This window comes from Danio aesculapii, chromosome 4, assembly GCF_903798145.1.
Source record: "Danio aesculapii chromosome 4, fDanAes4.1, whole genome shotgun sequence".
Classification (NCBI taxonomy): Eukaryota; Metazoa; Chordata; class Actinopteri; order Cypriniformes; family Danionidae; genus Danio; species Danio aesculapii.
The window spans coordinates 41,945,379-41,964,426 of record NC_079438.1 but is presented as its reverse complement, the minus strand read 5'-3'; the positions used below and the strand labels follow the sequence as shown (position 1 = coordinate 41,964,426).

Here is a 19,048-nt window from a genome sequence, read left to right as displayed (position 1 = left end):
CATCATCAATAACTCAAATAATAAAAAAAGAAGATCTAAACAGTAAACATCGTCACGCACTATAAAAGCACGCAATTCCCTCTCACCACACATGTAAGTGCAAAGCTAGGTTCTGCAACTATCACAGCTGAAGACCATGGCATCTTCCTACATAATCATATTTGCACTTGCACTTTTTGTTGAGTTGACTACTCGCTCAACAATGGCTTTGCCCAAATTTAAGATGGACGAAGAACATACGGACCAAGAAAGAATGGTTTCGGTAGCAGGAGAAGATGATATAAGTGAATTGGGACCTGGGCAGCTTCCCTTCAGAAGACACCCCATCATAGAGGGTAGATTGATGAATGAAGATGGAACAAAACGAATCTTCATACTTGCGGCAAGTATTTTCATATACTTTTTTTGACAGTTTTATTGCATTTTTCAATTCAATTCATCTTTATTTCTATAGCGCTATTACAATGTAGATTGTGTCAAAGCAGCTTCACATAGAAGTTTATAGTAAATTGAAAGTCTCAGTCCAGTTTTCAGTGTTGAAGTTCAGTTTAGTTCAGTGTGGTTTAATATTCATTGCTGAGGAACAAATCCATTGATGCGCAGCTCCACAGGTCCCGAACCATGCAAGGCAGTGGTGATAAAAAATAAATAAATCACCAATTGGCGAAAGTGAAGTATTAAAAAACCTATAGAGAAACCAGGCTTTTTTATGTTTTTGTCAACCCTCATACATTTACATGCAGATTAAAAGTTTAATTTTAGTCTGATTTAAGTAATGATTGCTCCTAAACTGTACCATTGTATCGATTTCGCCAGCGTGCTAAGACTTAAGAGACCTTTCCATTGATATCTAACTAAGCTTTTTCAATTCAAGACCTCACAGTCCTCACATTGCTACAATTATCAGTGTAGTAATGGAATAGTCGGAGAGGACTATGGGAAGGACACAGTCACAAGAGGGGAAATGGATAAAAGGGCCCACGGTGATATTGTGAAAATTGGCTAAGCAGGGCATGGGAAACTTTGTCACAATTTGACATTTCTTCCATGTGGGGCTCCATGCACCGGCTTTGCTCCAGTAGTTTTGGAGCAGTTATGGAGAGGGATCTTGAGGCTGCCCTTGGGCATGTGTTGTTCAAATTAACTTAAACATCTCCAGGTGTAGTTGCAGAGTTTCATACGGCAAGAATAGTGCCTGTAGAGGGAGCAGTGTTTGGGGTTTAGTTTGTTCAAGTGGATGTCTCAAGATCTTATGCACTGACAAAAAATGTTGTTCCCTTTTCCACCAGGACACAGGAGTTAATGGAGGGAGGGAGGGAAACTTTGCATTTTCAAGAACCTTCTCTGAGCTGCTGCCGCATGGGTCAGAGCATGCTCTGGATGGATTTAGCACAATGGATGAGCAACGTAACGTAGATGATGTCATTCCAGTGGGCAGGCGGGACATCGACAGTAAGCAGGTTTCTTTCACTATCTTCCTCTCCACTGATATTAAGTCCTTCAATTCTTATTTTTATAAATATTTTTCAAATATTACAAAAATAAATGAATAATGTGATAAAGAGCTTCTCAGCCAGGATGCATTATTGCCTGTTAATTGCACATCATCAAAAGATGATTTAATATGAAGCATCCTTAGTAGGCAATCTTTGTTTTGCATTCCTTCATTTGGCCTGGAGATTTACCTTTCTCCAAAGCTCTCCAACCTTGGTCATAAAAAACCTGACTAAGTTAATTATGATCTTTAGGAGCACGTTATGTTTACAGGCAGGTGTGTTGGAGCAGGGTTGGAAGTGAACTCTGTAGAAAACTCAGGAAAAGGAGCCTTGATTTAGGTCTTGTCCACACAAACACAAGTATTTTCAAAACCATTTTTTTTCTAAAAAGTTTGGCTGTTAGTCCAAATGAAAACACAGTATCAGGTGACTGAAACTGTAACTTATTGAAAACTCTGTCCAGGGTGAAGATTTTTTATAAACTCTTTGTGTGCGGTTTTCTCCTTTCTGATTGGCCACCTTTATTCTAACCCCATTTACATGGCGCGTCAATGTTAATTCTCAAAATGGAGGAAAAGCTTTTAATCATGGTTGGTTATCACCTACTGCCTTAAGATCAGTCTTTACACTACTACTGTGCCATTTTTGTGTCACAGTCTAAGCTAGGTGTGATTGTCTGTCATCAGTAGGTGGGGAGAAAAAAAAAAAAAAAAAAAAAAAAAAAAAAAACTGTATAGAAAAATACCCATGTACATGAGAAATTTTCTGCCCATCCAAGTGTCAAGATACTTGGGTTGGCTTTCAAAGTGGAAGATGAATAAACTAAATGCCTTTTTTTAACTCTTCCTGTTCTCTTTACAGTGCTGAGGTGCATGGTAGGGAGAGTTTACAGGCCGTGCTGGCAAGCTTGAAAATTGAGCAGCTGACAAATTATCTACATGTTCCCAGCTATCCCTTGATCTTGCAAGACACTCCAAATATAAACATGACAAGCAGAAATGTATGATTTGAGAAATACTGAAATAAAGTTTATTGAAACCTGCAGAGTACAATTAATGTTTAAAGAGACCAAAAAACATACATCATGAAAGGTAAATCAATATCACTCTGCCTGTCTTTCTATGCCAACTTCAATGAAGAATATACAGTAGACCACCCACCCACGTTCATAATTATCTGTAGAAAAGTTCTCAGTGGTGTTCATGTGATCTAAATTGCATTAAAAGGGAGCGTAAAATCATTTGAAATGATGTTTTGCTCTAAAAACAAAGGTTATAAACAACATGTGTACATTTCAGTTGAACTATCCCTTTAAATACATTTAAACTACAAATAAATAAAATGCAAAAATGGTCGCAAAATGGAGCATCGTCCACAAGAGACAGGTGAGTGAATTACAATCTGAAAAAGCCAGTCAGTTTGCCCTGACCAGCAATGAGCTTCTTGCCGACAGCTTTATTGTTCCTTTTTCCCGGGCCTCCAGTGGCTGCCTTGGCAGGGGGCCTTTTCTGAGGGGGCTGGTTCTCCTCTCTTCCCTGCTCAGTGCACTCTCTATTGGCGAGCTTTCTCTTCAAGGTCCCGGTTGCTCTTCTGGGCTGTTCTGGCTGGGTTGACTTCCCACCTGCTTGGTTCCAGGCATTTCCACTATGTTCCCCCAGAGTGGATTGGCCAGGACCATCACACCTCAGGTTTGTGGCCTCTGGGTCCAGAGCCACACGAAAACCAGAAAGGGGGACAAAAAGAAAAACAGTGGACTTTGAGAAAAAGGTAAAACAATGAACAGAAATTAAAAGGAAAGAAGGGAGGGCTGAGAACGGAAGGGTAGAAAAGGTTATGATGAAATTGCTGACGTTAGTCTGCACTTTAACAGGCGGTGTGTTTATTTTACAGCAGTGAAACTGAACATTTGTCATGTAACCTGGTGAAGCATAGCCTGCGTTCCCACAAAAACGGAGCAGGGGGAGAGGAGCGTGTGCTCTTTGGGTTTTTACAACAGATGTGGGGGCGGCCAGGTTTTATGGGATGGGGAATCGTTTAAAAGGTTGATCTTAAGTACCAGTCCCCAAGCAGGGACTGGGCAGGGATCGAGGCCCAGGCTGTTGAGGTGGACCTGGGCATCTTTCCGACCGTGTGGCGTCAGAAAAGGGGAGCACTTCTGCATGTGCAGCAAACAGACCAAGCATGAAGGTTATTCAGTACACTAAGAACTGAGCCCCCTCGTTTAAGAAAAGAAAGAAAGAAATTACTTAAATTACAGGAGGTGGAACCTTGTAGTGATCTCTTGATTGTTTTTTTTCCATGATTGGTTTTGTGGGATGAGTCATCAATATTATGGCTATGGATTCTTAGAGCATTTTAGCAGCTAAAATTGTGTCAACTTTAGAATCTACGTAGTCTTAAAAAACAACAATCACACATCAACAACAACAATTTTTAGTGATTGCATGAACTTGGCAAAGACACTACCTTTGAATCTTCTGTGCATCCCATTGTCACACTCAGAGTTGGCTTTTTTGGGGGCAGGGTGCACACAGGTGGGAATTTGGCTAGTGCTGGGAAACTCCAGCACCCGGTTGAGGGGCAGCTCCTCTTCCTTGTATGTACATGCAAACTGAGAACGAATTGTTGGCCGTACAACCTAAAGAGAGAATAAATAAAGTGGCTTATGAGACAAATGTGAGCACATTAAACAGGAATAAAATGTTGATTGAAGTGATTTTTAAACTTCAACAACAGCTGAAAAAAAAAAAAAAAAAAAAAAAAAAAAAAAACACATTTCCAAAACACTCTGTATCCTGTATCCATTTGGATTTACTCTGCATTTTCAGTAATCATTTCACAAGTGGTCAGATGAGATACATTATGGTTTTCCACAGATCTTAACATGTATCTATGACCACTTGCATTGTTAAGATCCTTCTAATGCATTCAAGCACCTCAAGTGACGAAATGCAGTTTCGACTACCTCTGGAAGTGGTCAAAATTGATAAGCTCAAAGTATTTTATATAGATTCTATCCACCTGTATTTAAGTGTTGACTTGTGATCTGAATGATGAAAACACACAAAGGCCAGGTAAAAACAGGCCCTCATAATGCCCTTAGGTCCTCCTTATTGTTAAGGACTGCTGACACAAAATGGGAGTAACTGATCAAATCTAAAATCTTATAAGCACAAATAAGAACAAATATTGCGGTCCAGAGGCCGGCGTGAGAAGCATGAAATAAGAAAATGGTAGTTCGCACAGGCATAGTGAACTTCTAAGGTCTCAAGGGTCCCAGAGAAGCGCTGATCCACCTCTTTCAGGGCCTTTGATCCATCCCTGCTAAGGATTATCAGGATTCAAGGCTCTCTCCCTTCAGGCTAGTCGGCCGCAGTAGGAGTGTGGAATTCAGCAAAGTAAAAAATACTGCAGGCATAATTGGGTGGGACTGCAAAGCATAGAGAAAAGAGGGTGGTGGGTGTATGTTGGTGGGGGATCAAAGCGTGAGTACCGCTTTTCAAAGCACTTTCTCAAAAGAGCACCTAAAACAACAGTATCGCTCAGACTGGGTGCTTTCGTATGGGAGGCTTATATGGTACGTTGGGCAACGCTGACTGTAGGCCAACAGTGAGCCCAAGAAAAACTGCGACAGGCTGGGTCCAACAGCAGCTTGCCCTGATATGAACGTCATCATTAAGCCTTCAATAAAATGAGGGGTGTGTCTGCGTGTTTGTGAAGCACACAATGAAATGACACAGTTGAATAGCACCTGTCTCTGGACAAATCCTGTGAGCCAGCTGACAACACTACTTAACCGATGTTGTATCAGACATTACAACCTAAATTAACACTGAATCAAAGTGGTCAGGTGTGAATTTCACAGTCTATTGTAAGGTGTATGAAATGAATAGAAAAGGAGACGAGAGACTCATAATTTTGTTAGACTGTTCTGACATAGTTTAAGTAAAACTAAAGTTCATATACATTCATCCAAATACCATTCTTGTTAGTGTAGGGCATGCATTTCAAACACATTTAATCCTAAAAGATTAGAGAAGAACCTTGTGTGTATTATAGGCTATAGGTTGTCTTTACTGTTTTTTCTTTACAACAGTACCTACAGTTGGGCGATGCAGTGGCGCAGTAGGTAGTGCTGTCGCCTCACAGCAAAAAGGTTGCTGGTTCGAGCCTCGGCTGGGTCTGTGTGGAGTTTGCATGTTCTCCCTGCGTTCGTGTGGGTTTCCTCCAGGTGCTCCGGTTTCCCCCACAGTCCAAAGACATGTAGTACAGGTGAATTGGGTAGGCTAAATTGTCAGTAGTTTATGCGTGTGTGAATAAATGTGTATGTGTTTCCCAGTGATGGGTTGCAGCTGGAAGGGCATCCGCTGCATAAAACAAATGCTGGATAAGTTGGTGGTTCATTCCACTGTGGCGACCCCAGATTAATAAAGGGACTAAGCTAAAAAGAAAATGAATGAGTACCTACAGTTGAGAGAATAACCTCCAATTTTGGGGAAACATGTTTGCCATCAAATTAAGGAAAGGCTCAATACAAGTGGGTGCAGAGTCAAGGTTGGATTGGATGGAAGTTGAAAACAGTAAAGCAATGAAATGGCCAATCCAGAGTACTGAACTAAACTGGGTTGAAAATCTAAAAATCTGGAAACAAAGTTGTTACAGAGCTTGCTCTACTGTATATTAACTAAAAAATAATTTTAGTGGATCTACTTTTATTTTTTTAAAAACCACTCATTTACACCTGCATTTAGGTCAGTTCTCAATTCCGATCCTTGGGACTCCCTGCCCTGCACATTTTGTATGTCTTCCTTAATACACTGGATTCAGATTATCAGCTAGTTAAAGACACCCAATTCAGATCATCAGCTAGTTAACAAGAGAGATCCATTAACTGATCCTTGTGTCAAACAAGAGAGGCATACAAAATGTGCAGGGCGGGGGGTCCCCGAGGACGAGAATTGAGAACTTGACTTGGGCTACTCAATACAAATTATAACACCAGAGGTCTGTTTTGAGCAAATTATCAATGGACATTTACAGACAGAAATATGCTAACATTGTGTAAAAATGTACCTCGTCTTTTAATATGTATAATACTGGCCCTCAGAGTACTGGTGCTAAGGGGTTCATCAGGAGTTCGTTAAACCTTTCAGCATAACTCTACTTTATATAATCTCTCTTTCTACTGCTGGAGGAACTTCTTGTGCCAATCGATGTCATTTTGTGATGAAACTATTGGAGTATGACTGGATAAAGTCATTCTGCAGACAACAGGAAACAATAACCTTTCAAGTTTCCCTTGCTAGCTGAGTAACACCACTGATATGGCATGTTCAAAGTGAAATTGATGCAGAAAGCTTCCGCCCGTCCAGTTCAGGAAGCGGTGAGCTGCCCGGGGACCATTACTGCTCACTAACACAGGAAGGCGGCCAGAAAGTGGAGGTCTAAAGAGACATCTGCTATTGCAATCAAATAAAGAAGCCTTTTAACAAAATGCTCACCATTTCTCGTTGGTGAAGATGCCCAGTTCCAAAAATAAATAAATAAATAAATAAACACCATTTATCCCCACATTTAAAATATATTAGCAACCCAGAGACTAGTTAAAGTTCATTTCAGAAACAGGCTTCATTACAGGCATCATTTAGTTGCCATTCAAGCATTTGCAAATGTAGTCTTCCAAAACCAGCGAGGCATTTTAAATGTTTACTGGAGAAGATGTGTATTAGTGTGATAGCATGCATCACTGCCAGAGGTGATTGAATAGAGTTTGGAGTGTGCTGTACTACACCAAATTTCACACTCAGTGGTTGTTTTTACATATAACAGGAAAACCTGCTGCACAAGCACCATGCATAAAAAACAGCTGTATAAATTTGCACATTACAAAACACGGGAAGCAGATGATATAGCTCGTGAATGTGCATTACTTGCTGTCCGTTTTAAAAATCAAGTGTCACATTCAATTTTTGTTTGACTGCTATTTGAGACCAGGGTCTCTGCTTACAACCCTGATGATTCTTTACCTTGGACTTGATATGTTCTTGTTGGCTCAAGACGCGGTTCCGTAAACTCTTTGGAGAAGATCCCGTGGGGGCTTCTGGAGATCTATAGGCACAAAGTAGAAAGAGAACAAGCTGAATAACCCAAGATTAAAAGAAGGCGTTGACATGCAAACAAAAATACATTTCTGCAACAGACAGTCGTTTTACTTAACACGTATGCACAAATCAACTTTTTTTGCTACACCTGTCAAAGAGAAGTTAACTGAGAAAAACTGAATATACTTTTGTCTTATGAAAACATTTTGACAACTGGAAAGTCATAACTATTCCAAATAAACAAATACACTCAAATGTTTTGCCACACTTGTCATAGGTGACTGAATTGTAAAGACAGACAGGAAAATAGATGCATATTTCATGCAAACTGTTTTTATGTGAAAAATTATAGTAAGAATAATTTTTTTGTGCATGCAAACATAAATATTTCTAAAAAAAACAAAATGAGAACATATTAATACATATTTAGAGTTTAGTTGTAGTTTTATTAGCCAAAAATCACTCGCACACACACACACAAAAAAAGTCTAGTTTCTCAATTCAATTACCAACTGTATTTCTGCATTAAATATGCAACGCATTTTATGTAATAGTGCCGTAACTCACTTGTAAAGAGCAAGTAGGCAAGCTCCAGTGCTGCCATTAAGAGCTGCATGATCTTCAGAGAGCAGTTCTGCCTTGTTCCTGCAGGGCAGAGCTAATGCTTCTTCATCCAAAAGAGCCATCAAAACCTTCACTGTCTCTCGTCCTCCATAGGCGGTGGCATGGTTAATAGCATATGCTTTGGGCTATAAAGTAAACATCTCATGTCTTACTAATAATAAGCAATTAATGTATTAAATGTATTAATGTATTAAATGTATTTGGCGAAATTAAAAAAAAAATTTAAAATCCCATATGATTTACCCTTGCTGGACTGATTCCTGTGCCAACTGTTGACTGTGTGTGCATGGCATGTATTTGACCGATTCTTTCCTTGAGACTTTTGGTTGACTCCTCTGCTGCAAGGTACACTGGATCTCCAGCACTGCGGCCTTTGACCAATGCAGCTCTAATACTAGACACCAGTTTGGATCCAGCCTCTCTGATTGCGACAAGACAGTGCAATGCAAAGAATTAGCAACAAACACATTCAAAACATTCATATGCAGAAAGACTCAAAAGTGAATGCACAAAGTATTGACCTTATTCTTTTTATGCCAGAGCCTAATTTTCTTCAGACTTTTGGTCTCATTCACTTCCACTGAATTTTGATTAGGGTTGATTGGTGTAGTAAACTGGTATTTTTCTTATTATTTTTATGTATAAACACTTAGTTTGACTGTTTACTGCTGTTCGTTATTCATAGAAATGTACCCATGGGCAAACCAGTTGCTAAGTGTAAGTGCTAAAAAAAAAAAAAACAATTGTCTGAAAAAAGAAAAAAACCCAATATATTTCATTCCAATTCCACGACTTGTCCATTTTTATATAATTACTAGACTTGAGGGATATTCGAAAAGTGAAAATTCTCTCAATAATTACCTCATGGCATTCCAAATCCCAGAGATCCTCGTTCATGTTTATAACACAAATTAGGATATTTTGGATGATCTCCGAGAGCTCGTTCATGAACACTGTGCACTGCTTGATAGTATTCTGATTGAACCACTGAAAGCATACTTTTTTTTGTATGTTTTTTTTGTATTTTTCTAGACTATACTTCTGGAGTTGGAATGATTGCTGTCTTTGGAGGATAAGGGAGCTCTCAGATTTGATCCAACACATCTTATTTTGTATTCCAAATACAATCAAAGACCTCAGGAGTTTGGAACGACACGATGGTGAGTAATTAATAACAGATTTTTAATTTTAGGGCAAACTAAACCTTCAAGTCTGGCTTTAAAAACAATGATTCACTCTCATAAAAATTGTAAGCCAGTTTTATTATACAAAAGATCAACTTGTAGTCCATCTTTTCATTCCAAATCCAGAGATTATTGTTCATGTTCAGAACACAAATTAGGATATTTTGGATGACATCCAAGAGCTCGTTCATGAACACACATTCTGATTGGACCACTGAAGGCATATGTTTTTTAAGGATGCTTTTTGTATTTTTCTAGACTTGATGAATGAGTTGGAACGATTGCAGTGTTTGGAGTATAAGGGAGCTCTCATATTTCATCCAAAACATCTTATTTTTTGTATTGCAAATACGATCAAAGGCCTCAGGAGTTTGGAATGACACGATGGTGAGTAATTAATAACAACATTTTAATTTTGGGCAAACTAATCCTTTAGGTCTGGCTTTAAAAACAATGATTCACTCACAAATATTTATCATTTGTAAGCCAGTTTTACTATACAGTAGATCAACTTGTAGTCATCTTTTCAGCAGTAATTAAAACAATATTTTCATGTTTATGACTTCTGGAATCTCGTTTAATACTGGTTATTTGTAAGAAAGGTATACAAGAATGCATTGGTTGCAGAAAAACAACTTTGCATTATTCAAATCCAATGTGACCACTCGATAACTCAAATAAAAATGTGGTCTAGGAGGCTCCAAGATATTTTTCTGCCAGACCAACGCTATTGCTGTACTCCACCTCACTTTATGTGTGAATATATGAAGAGATTAATAAATGTAAACATTTGGGCCTGAAGCAGGAAAGAGGCCGCCCTGAATCCCTGACCTTGCTTTTGTGCAAGGGAATTACAGTAACAGAATCATCTGGGAAAACAGATGTTAGCTGTACGAGAGACCCCGATTTCCCCGTACGGACTGTTTGTGTGTGGTAATACAGTACTCCATAAGGTGCTGGGAGGTGGGGAGCTGCACAGGCAGGGCAGCAGGCCGATGAAAGACCCCTTTTGGCTCAGTGTTCGCACTCTCTCATCAGAGTAAAAAGACGACGTGGTGGTGAACAGGACCACATGCAGCAGGTTCAAGGCATTTCCTTCAAAAATTAAGTTGATGCACATGATGCACTGCAGGAAATAACTCTGAATAGCTCAATCATCCATTCAATTCAGCTCCATGTGTTCTGCTGCCAAACGTCTCCTAGATTTGAGTGAATGTTTTGAAGTACACGCTATCACAGCAAAATCTCATTATTATGACGTTTGATCAGAGTTATCAAACTCATGAGGGACAGGTCATCGTTTGCTGTTCGGTACGATGCACTTTGATGTTACTCAGATAAACATGCCTGAACAATTCAGGCCATTTCATTAATAACAGTGCGGGCGTCATTGAAGGTTGCTCTTGAGAGGGCATCAGTGCATCAATAGATGACAGAAGGGATCTGTTTTTAGGATAGGACGAGACCAGCAGATCCACAAATAGAGATTACAGTAGTAGCTTTCTTTTGGTAAAGTGAGGCAATGTAAAATCTGTAGTAAAAACCGTGGTTTCTCTACACCCAACTGGGGTCACGCACTAATGAAAGGGGAGATGCAATGAAGTTAAGGCAAGGTCATGACTGTCCTTGCTATAGATTCAAAGAAATAGAGTATGTAACTTATACTAGAGCTGTAATCGGGCCTTAAAAGTTAGACCTGACAGCTCTTTTGCCTTTTTTCAAGAATGAGTAGTTTATAGACGTTTTAACATACTTTATTCATAACAAACATAGGCTATAGGCCACGTGGAATTTGGAACAAAGAAATAAAATAAGTCCTCTGTAACATTGTAATACTCAACATTCTAAATAGGCCTATGTACATACACTTAGCCTTTAAACTGACAAACACACCAATAAAAATACGTCTCTTTAAATACTAAATTAAGACGGGTATTTGGCAATAACAAAATTAAGGTAAAGGCTCTGCAGAATTTATTCCGCCACTTCTCTTCACAATCCGGCCTCAAGGCAACAATGAAGTTGAAATTTAGTAAAAGAATAATGCCAACTTTAGCCTATATACTCATAATTTATGATTTAATTAATGTTTAGTTATAATTTGAAAAACCTTTACTCACCAAGATTAGGCTACATGTTTTTGTGGAGGAACATTATTAAATCCACTGTAAATGGCTTTAGCGTGGTCCTGTGCTCACTGATAGTGTGTCCACCATTTTCATTATGATCAAAACTTTTCCACACCTCAGACTTTGCTTTAGTTGCAACCAAACAATCACCAGAGGCATCCTTCACCTCATCAGCATCCATTTTCACATCTTTCTTGCGTGAATTAAAAATGCATCATATGACCGTTGATATACTGCGCATGCCAGAGCCCGTATTGTATTGTTGGTGATTGGATGCATGTTGGATCGATTGGGTAGCTTTACATAAAGGAAAATTAAGACACGTTTAAAGTGATTTAAGACCTACAAGACCAAATTTGCAATGAAATTAAGACTTTAAGGCCTAACATTTAGTTTTTAAAATTTAAGACATTTTAAGACTTTAAGACCCTGCATTCAGTGAATGCTTTCAAACTCTCCAGGTACATTGTTTTAACAACATTTATGATACTATCATAGACTGTAAATATCACACAAGCCTACAATGCAGTTGTAGATATTTACATTTAGACATACATTCCAACAACAGCAAAATAAGGAATTAAAAGCCTACCTTGGATTAGTGGTTTCTCCTAAGATGTCTTGACACTGGTCAACAAAATAGAGAAATTCCGATAAACCCTTTACGTGCTTCCTTAAAGGGTGGGACTCAGGTGGGGCGTAACCCTTTCCTCCCAGCTGTATGGCTCTGACAAATGATGTTACGGTCTGAATACATAAAAAAAATAAATCAGTAATAATATTTATCAACTAATCAACTAATATTGTATATAAATATAATTCAAATAAGTCACCAGGAAGAGAGATGAGGCGCTTTTGCAGGCGTCATGTCTGAGATCAGTAAAGGCGCTGTGGCCCAGTGAGCGATTGGGATTGTCCAGGGTGTATGTGAGGGCAAGGTCATTTTTTGAGTTCACCAGAAGGCCCAAATAGGAACAAAAAACCCTTCTGACAACCCTCTGTATCTGGAAAATTAAACAACAACAACTTAGCAGGATAATTGAGATTGTACTTAAAAACATATGTTAATCTAAAGGGTAAAATGGTTTGTTGTTAATAGGAATGTTTCATATTCTTCCGATAGGCAATACTGATGAGTCAGTAAGCTGACTTGGACTCATGTTGTATGGTAGGACAGGCTTTTTCCAGAACCCCTTAAGCCTAAACAGGCCAAGCTCATAAACTTCATCACCCCCAGTATTACAGTGGCAAAGCCCAGCGTCTACTCGCACATAAATCACAGCCCAGCAGAGCAGCTGTGAACAGAACTGGGCAAGAGTAGCCGTAGTTTCAACACACTATACGAAGTGCTTTTATAACATCCCGTTCTCGTTTCGTGATTCTGAATGAGACGATATTCATAAGAGGCACATCTCAGGGAGTGAAATTAAACAGGAAACAAAAGGAAAAAGCAAGCCAGGAAAAGAAAACTACAGAAACAACTCAACATGAATAAAAACTGCCAGATTTAATTAATCCTTTGTGTTTTGTATCAAAGACAATCTCATGGCAAATTATAATATATTTGCAGATTGATCGCCGCTAATTTGTACAATCTATTCCTAAGCCCAGTGGCAGGAGCTTAAGTACAATAGTAACCAATACAGTGGTTGGGATATTTTCAATTGGAAACTACCAATAATTTTTAGATCATACAAATAAATACAGATTACCTACTAGTCCAAAAACAAATTAGGTTTTATTAAAGTTATTGAATTATTTTTAATATAACAATTAATCAAATATAATGGGAGTTACACATGTTATATAGGCTTTATGAGCTTTATAGGGCTGATGTTAAAAAAATAAAAATCCTCCATGATTTACATTAGACACTAACAAAAAAAAATCTTATTAATAAAATAAATATAACACAATAATCAATTGATAATATATTAAAAGGGTTTTAAATATTTATTTTTTGCTATCATTATTCAGACCACTAGCAAAATATTTTTAATTATTTTAAATTATCATACTGAACATTAATATGCATTTTCTACTCCATATTTTAATAAATAAAGGTCAGAATAAGCATTGTATATCATTGCTAATGTTGATGATGGCTTCACATATATTCTTAAACTTTTTTTTCTTAAAACATCATTCACTTTATTGGCATTAAATGTACTTCTCATATATACCAAAATGTGACTTTTGCCACATATAAACAAAGGGTGGGGATATACAAAAACTCTTAAAGGGATACTTCAACCAAATTTAAAATACTCACCATTAACACACACTCAAGTGATTCAAAACATTTATGATTTTAATTCTTTTGTTGAACAAAGATATTCTGAAGAATGACAGAAAAAAAAACAGCCAAATACATCTATGCAATACTACATGGAAAATGCATAATAGGTTGTTTTCAATCACGTGGTTCTGGTGACGCGCAAAATTCAGATGGAGGGAAGGAAGTAAAAAAACTGAATGGGAGACAGAGGAAAGTCCGTATTTTTGTGATTTATACCATATTTCAAATGGAGATATAAATAGAAAATAACCACATATGTTGGCCATGATCCTTTTATCATGAAGAGTTTTCTACTGAACTAAAAAATACTTGCCTGTCATCAAGACGGTAGATACTGTATAAGCTATTACGTTACATGAAAAAAATACTATTGTGAATTACTTTAGTGTTTGGAAGCATACTAAAGATAATTACATGAATTAGATTAGATTAAACTTTATTGTCATTACGCATGTACAAGTAGGATATAGGTATAAGTTATAAAGTGCAGTTATATAAAGACTATGGTAATATTTACAGATGGATGTACTATGAACATTATATACAGGTTGTATTAGCTATGAACAGAGATTTACAATAAATGAATATATGTACAGGATGCTATTAATAGCAGAAGTGTGCTATTAAACTGTAATTATATTGTTGCTGTGGTATGACACAACTGTAGCAATAAACAAATTATTCAAGAGGCTTCAGTTTTCTACGCGATAATTACACACCATCACAATGCACCAACATGGTTTACACTAACGTTAAAGTATTTATTACAGTTTACTATACTACAGTATTCTGTAGTATTCATTAACAAAGAGCTGTACACATTATACACTTTACTATGTGATTCAAAAACATGTTTATTATTAATTACTTTAGTTTTTTACCATGTAGATATCTTCCAGACATCATGAAAAAACAGATGAAAGCATACAAAAAGCGTGAACGCATAGTTTACATTATTATTTATTTATTTTTGCAAGGGGGAACAAGTGCTTCACAATAATAACCGTCTTGTTTAGTCACAAGGGTTGCATTTCTTTTTTGTTCAGTAGATGAGCTTACAATCAACAAACATTCACCGCTGCTGCGCATATAGACGTTAACGTTACGGTTGTTTATTCCACCAAAACGCCAATAAAAACATGGATTATTGCAAAACAAGACGGAGATTTCATTGCAGCTATCAAATGGCAAGGCATGTCATTTATATTCTCATGGATTGTATACATGTGGTGGTGTTTGTATCTGATTTCTATACAACATAGCTAGGCCTGTAATCCTGCTGTCAAACAAATTATCCCCTTAAAAAAAGTTTACACACATGGATGTACTGAATAAATGTTCATTACATGCTGCCTTTTCTTCCATTTTTCAGCCAGTTTCTTGAACTATCTCCCCTTTATGAGCACAAACGTTCAGAAGTCCATAAAAGTCGTTCGGCATTTCTTATTTTAGCCGATTTAAACAATTATAAACAACATAAAACTGAAATATTTAGATGTTCTGATAGCGATTCCTATGTAGAAGAATCACTTCCTGCCCTCCATATGAATTTTGCGCATCATCATTTACATCATGTGAAAACAACCTATACTATAAAAGACATTGGCTGTTCCCCCCCCATTCCTCAGTACATCTTCATTTGTGTTCAACAGAAGAACTCAAACAGGTTTGGAACAAGTGCGTATGAGTAAATGACAGAATTTGACATTTTTGTGTGAACTGTCTCTATTTTATCTTCCGCTAATAAATTCACCACTTACTTGTGGACTACAGTCTGCAGCTTTGCAGGATGGAGTTGCAGGACATACTGGTTGACACTTCACATTCTCCGAACTTTCACTTTCTCCAAAGAGAAATTGAAACATTTGCATCTAGATATCGAATGAGAACACAACAGATTACAAATCTTTCAGAAAGACCACTGTTAGAACAACCAAACGTGAGGCCCATTGGCAGCACTCACTGCGGTTAGGGGCTCCTCAGGGTCCTCATTTAACCGAAGCTCCTTGAACATACTGAAGACGTCAATCAAGTCCACAGTATTGGTGTGCTTCAAAAAGCAGTCATACTTTTTTCGGATGAGGTCATAACTCTGTGGAAGAGGTATATCTTTGTGGGATAACTGGAGCTTATCCAGAAGGAAGTACTTCCAGACAGCCAAGACTTCACTTAAGGCAACGCCAAAGTCCCCACGTTCCTGTCAGGAGAAGAGCAAACACAGGGACGAGGACATTACGCACAACCACTCCAAAGAAAATGTACAGATACGGAACAAAATGTACCTTCCAAATTTGTGTGAAATGATTTGGTTTTCCTATCGCTGAAGTTTAGGAAAGTGAAGTTAAAAAGCCACTAAGTGGATATACAAAACAGTCAGTCCAAAAATGGTTATACATTTTTTTTCAATTACAATTTGTGTTAGTCAACATTATTTTATGGACTGTTCCACTGAGAAAGAAAGAAAGAAGAAAGAAAGAAAGAAAGAAAGAAAGAAAGAAAGAAAGAAAGAAAGAAAGAAAGAAAGAAAGAAAGAAAGAAAGAAAGAAAGAAAGAAAGAAAGAAAGAAAGAAAGAAAGAAAGAAAGAAAGAAAGAAAGAAAGAAAGAAAGAAAGAAAGAAAGAAAGAAAGAAAGAAAGAAAGAAAATTAACAAATGGACAAACCACTTATAACAGATTATCCCCGGTTTTAAATATATATGTTTTAAATGTCTGAATAACTGTTTACAAACAGTAGAATAAAGAAATAATTTACTATAGCCCAAATCACAATTCAAAGTAGAATTTCCTTCTTCTGTATCTTGTTTTCTAGTACAAATGTCTAAATATTCTTAAATCCAGATTTTACAATTATACAAAATCTTGACTTCAGTGAAACAGATCAAAATGATACAAGCAAGAAAAATGCCGCCTGAAAGGCTTATGAAAGCCAAATTAATTGAAATGGATCAATGTAATAAACTGGAATTTGAACCACATTTACCGGTATTTGTTTGTTTTGTTTTATTTTATTTTAAATCATTATAAACTTATAATTTTTTGCCCCAGTTTGCCAGGAAACAATAATGTAGTACTTGTATTGGGGAAAACATACTATTTTTACAGTGCATGGAATAATAAAATCCATGACTTCAAATTAAATTTATTCTGCTCTGATTTAAGCCCTTTTAAGGCCTCAAATTGTGGAAGGGGTGATTTAAGATCAGGAGGAAACCAAAAGGGGTCTTAATGCAGACCTGGCACAAATGCAGTTTGAGCTGCAAGCAATGCTTTTTAATGAGCTCATCTAGCCCCACCCCTTACTAGGCATGGGTTTCAATGGGGTTTCATGGGTTCGCAAAAATATTTTTTATACTGTTTTCAAGGTATATGTAAGGTTTTTATATATTTTTTTAAAGAAATCTGTTTTTGAAACTAATGAAGAGAGCAGAAGTCAATGATTTATGTAAACTATTTAGCATGACATTTTTACTGTTCCAAAATATTATAAATGTTTCTTAAAAAATAATAAATTGTGTTCAATGGGGAAAAAAAAAAGTTTTTTGTTTTGTTTTACCCAGACATTATAAAAAAAAAAAAAAAAAAAAAAAAATTATATATATATATATATATATATATATATATATATATATATATATATATATATATATATATATATATATATATATATATATATATATATATATATATATATATATATATATATATATTTTTTTTTTTTTAGATCAGTAATCACAATACGTGATACTGTAAAACCATGGTATTTTTATCCAAGGTTATCATACCGTCCAAGGGTATTATACCGGCCCATGCCTACCCCTAACTCTCACAGTGACTTCACTAGCTTCATTGAGTGCATTGTGTCTGACATTACGTCGCTGAGAGATGCAATCTCAGCTTGCATCATAAAGGCTGCATCCAGATACGATTGAGGAAGCCTGTAAAATGTTCTTTATTCAAGTTATGTCAAAGCTCAATTTTTAACAAGTAATAGGCATACTCCAGTCTTCAGTGTCACATGATCTTCCAGAAACGAATGTAATGTGCAAATCTGATGCACAAGAACAGGAAAAAACCTTATCTATCTTGAAAACAGTTGCTGTTTATTTTTACGAAAAAAAAAAGTTGTATTATTTAAAATAATTTCTATAAAATCATTGTATCATTACAAATGTTTACGATTACTTTACACCAAAGTATTTTTTTTATCTTACTGTCCTCAAAAGGTAGTGTATACTACTGATCTTCATGGAATACTTATTTACAGACCTCAAAAACAAGTGTTTCAGTATACATTTTAAAATAACTATTTGCGATCAAATAACTTTCTTCAAATCCTGTTAATCAATCTAACAATGTAACATTACCTGCTTGTTTACTCCAGCCATAGCAAGTTGTAGGACCATCAGCATCCCATCTGCCCCCTGGATAGTAGTTCTCTCAGAGTCTAACACCCTGTGGCACTCTCTCCTAAAGACCCTGGCCATTGTTCTCATTCTTTCCTCCATAACCACCAACATTCAACCTTTGCAAAACGTACTAGAGGGCCAGAAAAATGGAGCAGATCAGCACTGAAATGATTATGAGCAGACAGCAGAACATACATTCAAGCCCAGCCAGCATCACCTAGCTTTCCAACTCCACCACTGAGCTAGAACAGAAAGTCCAAAGACATAAAGCAAATCACAATAATAGTCAGGAACAAGAGGAGCCCCTTTACACTTTATTAGGAACAGAGCCTTCAATCCTCTTAGGTCAACTTACCAAAACTGATATTTAGACGCGTCCTAGGTCTCTAATGTGAACCATATGGGGAAACAAAAAGACGCCAGTAGATGTTAGTTATTATGAACTGGTCCGCTGCCTGTAGATTTAAATCCACATGCCAGGACGCCTAGACCAATCACAGGGGGAGCTGCGCTGGCCCCGCCCCCGCCAAACGGGAAGTCATAAACACAACACAACAGTCCTGTTTTCTTTCAAATCTTAATCGTTATTCGTGTCGATTGTTGACAAGAAAAGAAATAAAGCTCATGTGGTGATGTTGGGGAACACGAGAACACTTTTTATATCAGTGTAGGTCATTTCCCCATGACTGTAAATCCGATTATGTGCTTTCAGTTCCTGCAGAGAAATAAATAAACGCTCATAACGTTAACGTTAGTTGTAAAAGACTAAACCAGTAATCTGTGCATTATATAATTGTTTATAACGTGTG

General features: G+C 37.0%; 2 protein-coding genes across 2 annotated transcripts; one reads left to right on the top strand and one right to left on the bottom strand.

Moving 5' to 3' along the window:
- Positions 1-111: 111 nt before the first annotated feature.
- pmch (pro-melanin-concentrating hormone) lies at positions 112-2,533 on the top strand. Its single transcript, XM_056455705.1, has 3 exons — positions 112-382; positions 1,290-1,452; positions 2,358-2,533. Exons 1-3 carry the CDS (start codon positions 137-139, stop codon positions 2,405-2,407), a joined length of 459 nt encoding a protein of 152 aa, XP_056311680.1. The 5' UTR covers positions 112-136; the 3' UTR covers positions 2,408-2,533.
- parpbp (PARP1 binding protein) lies at positions 2,533-18,683 on the bottom strand. The gene is made up of 11 exons (XM_056455704.1): positions 18,595-18,683; positions 18,198-18,369; positions 15,797-16,030; positions 15,594-15,704; positions 12,368-12,538; positions 12,127-12,281; positions 8,465-8,642; positions 8,165-8,346; positions 7,523-7,604; positions 3,963-4,134; positions 2,533-3,195 (listed from the first exon to the last, which is right to left on the bottom strand). The coding sequence occupies exons 2-11, from the start codon at positions 18,348-18,350 to the stop codon at positions 2,891-2,893; spliced, it is 1,743 nt and encodes a 580-aa protein (XP_056311679.1). The 5' UTR covers positions 18,351-18,369; positions 18,595-18,683; the 3' UTR covers positions 2,533-2,890.
- Positions 18,684-19,048: the final 365 nt, after the last annotated feature.

Bases quoted from the DNA above. Each gene is read 5' to 3' on its own strand.
- pmch (XM_056455705.1), top strand. From the start codon at position 137: ATGGCATCTTCCTACATAATCATATTTGCACTTGCACTTTTTGTTGAG. The intron at 383-1,289 runs GCAAGTATTTTC...CTTTTCCACCAG, and splicing joins AACGAATCTTCATACTTGCG to GACACAGGAGTTAATGGAGG. The intron at 1,453-2,357 runs GTAAGCAGGTTT...TTCTCTTTACAG, and splicing joins GGGCAGGCGGGACATCGACA to TGCTGAGGTGCATGGTAGGG.
- parpbp (XM_056455704.1), bottom strand. From the start codon at position 18,350: ATGTTGGTGGTTATGGAGGAAAGAATGAGAACAATGGCCAGGGTCTTT. The intron at 16,031-18,197 runs GTAATGTTACAT...TTCTCCTGACAG, and splicing joins TGGCTGGAGTAAACAAGCAG to GAACGTGGGGACTTTGGCGT. The intron at 3,196-3,962 runs GTAGTGTCTTTG...CTCTGGACCCAG, and splicing joins GATGCACAGAAGATTCAAAG to AGGCCACAAACCTGAGGTGT.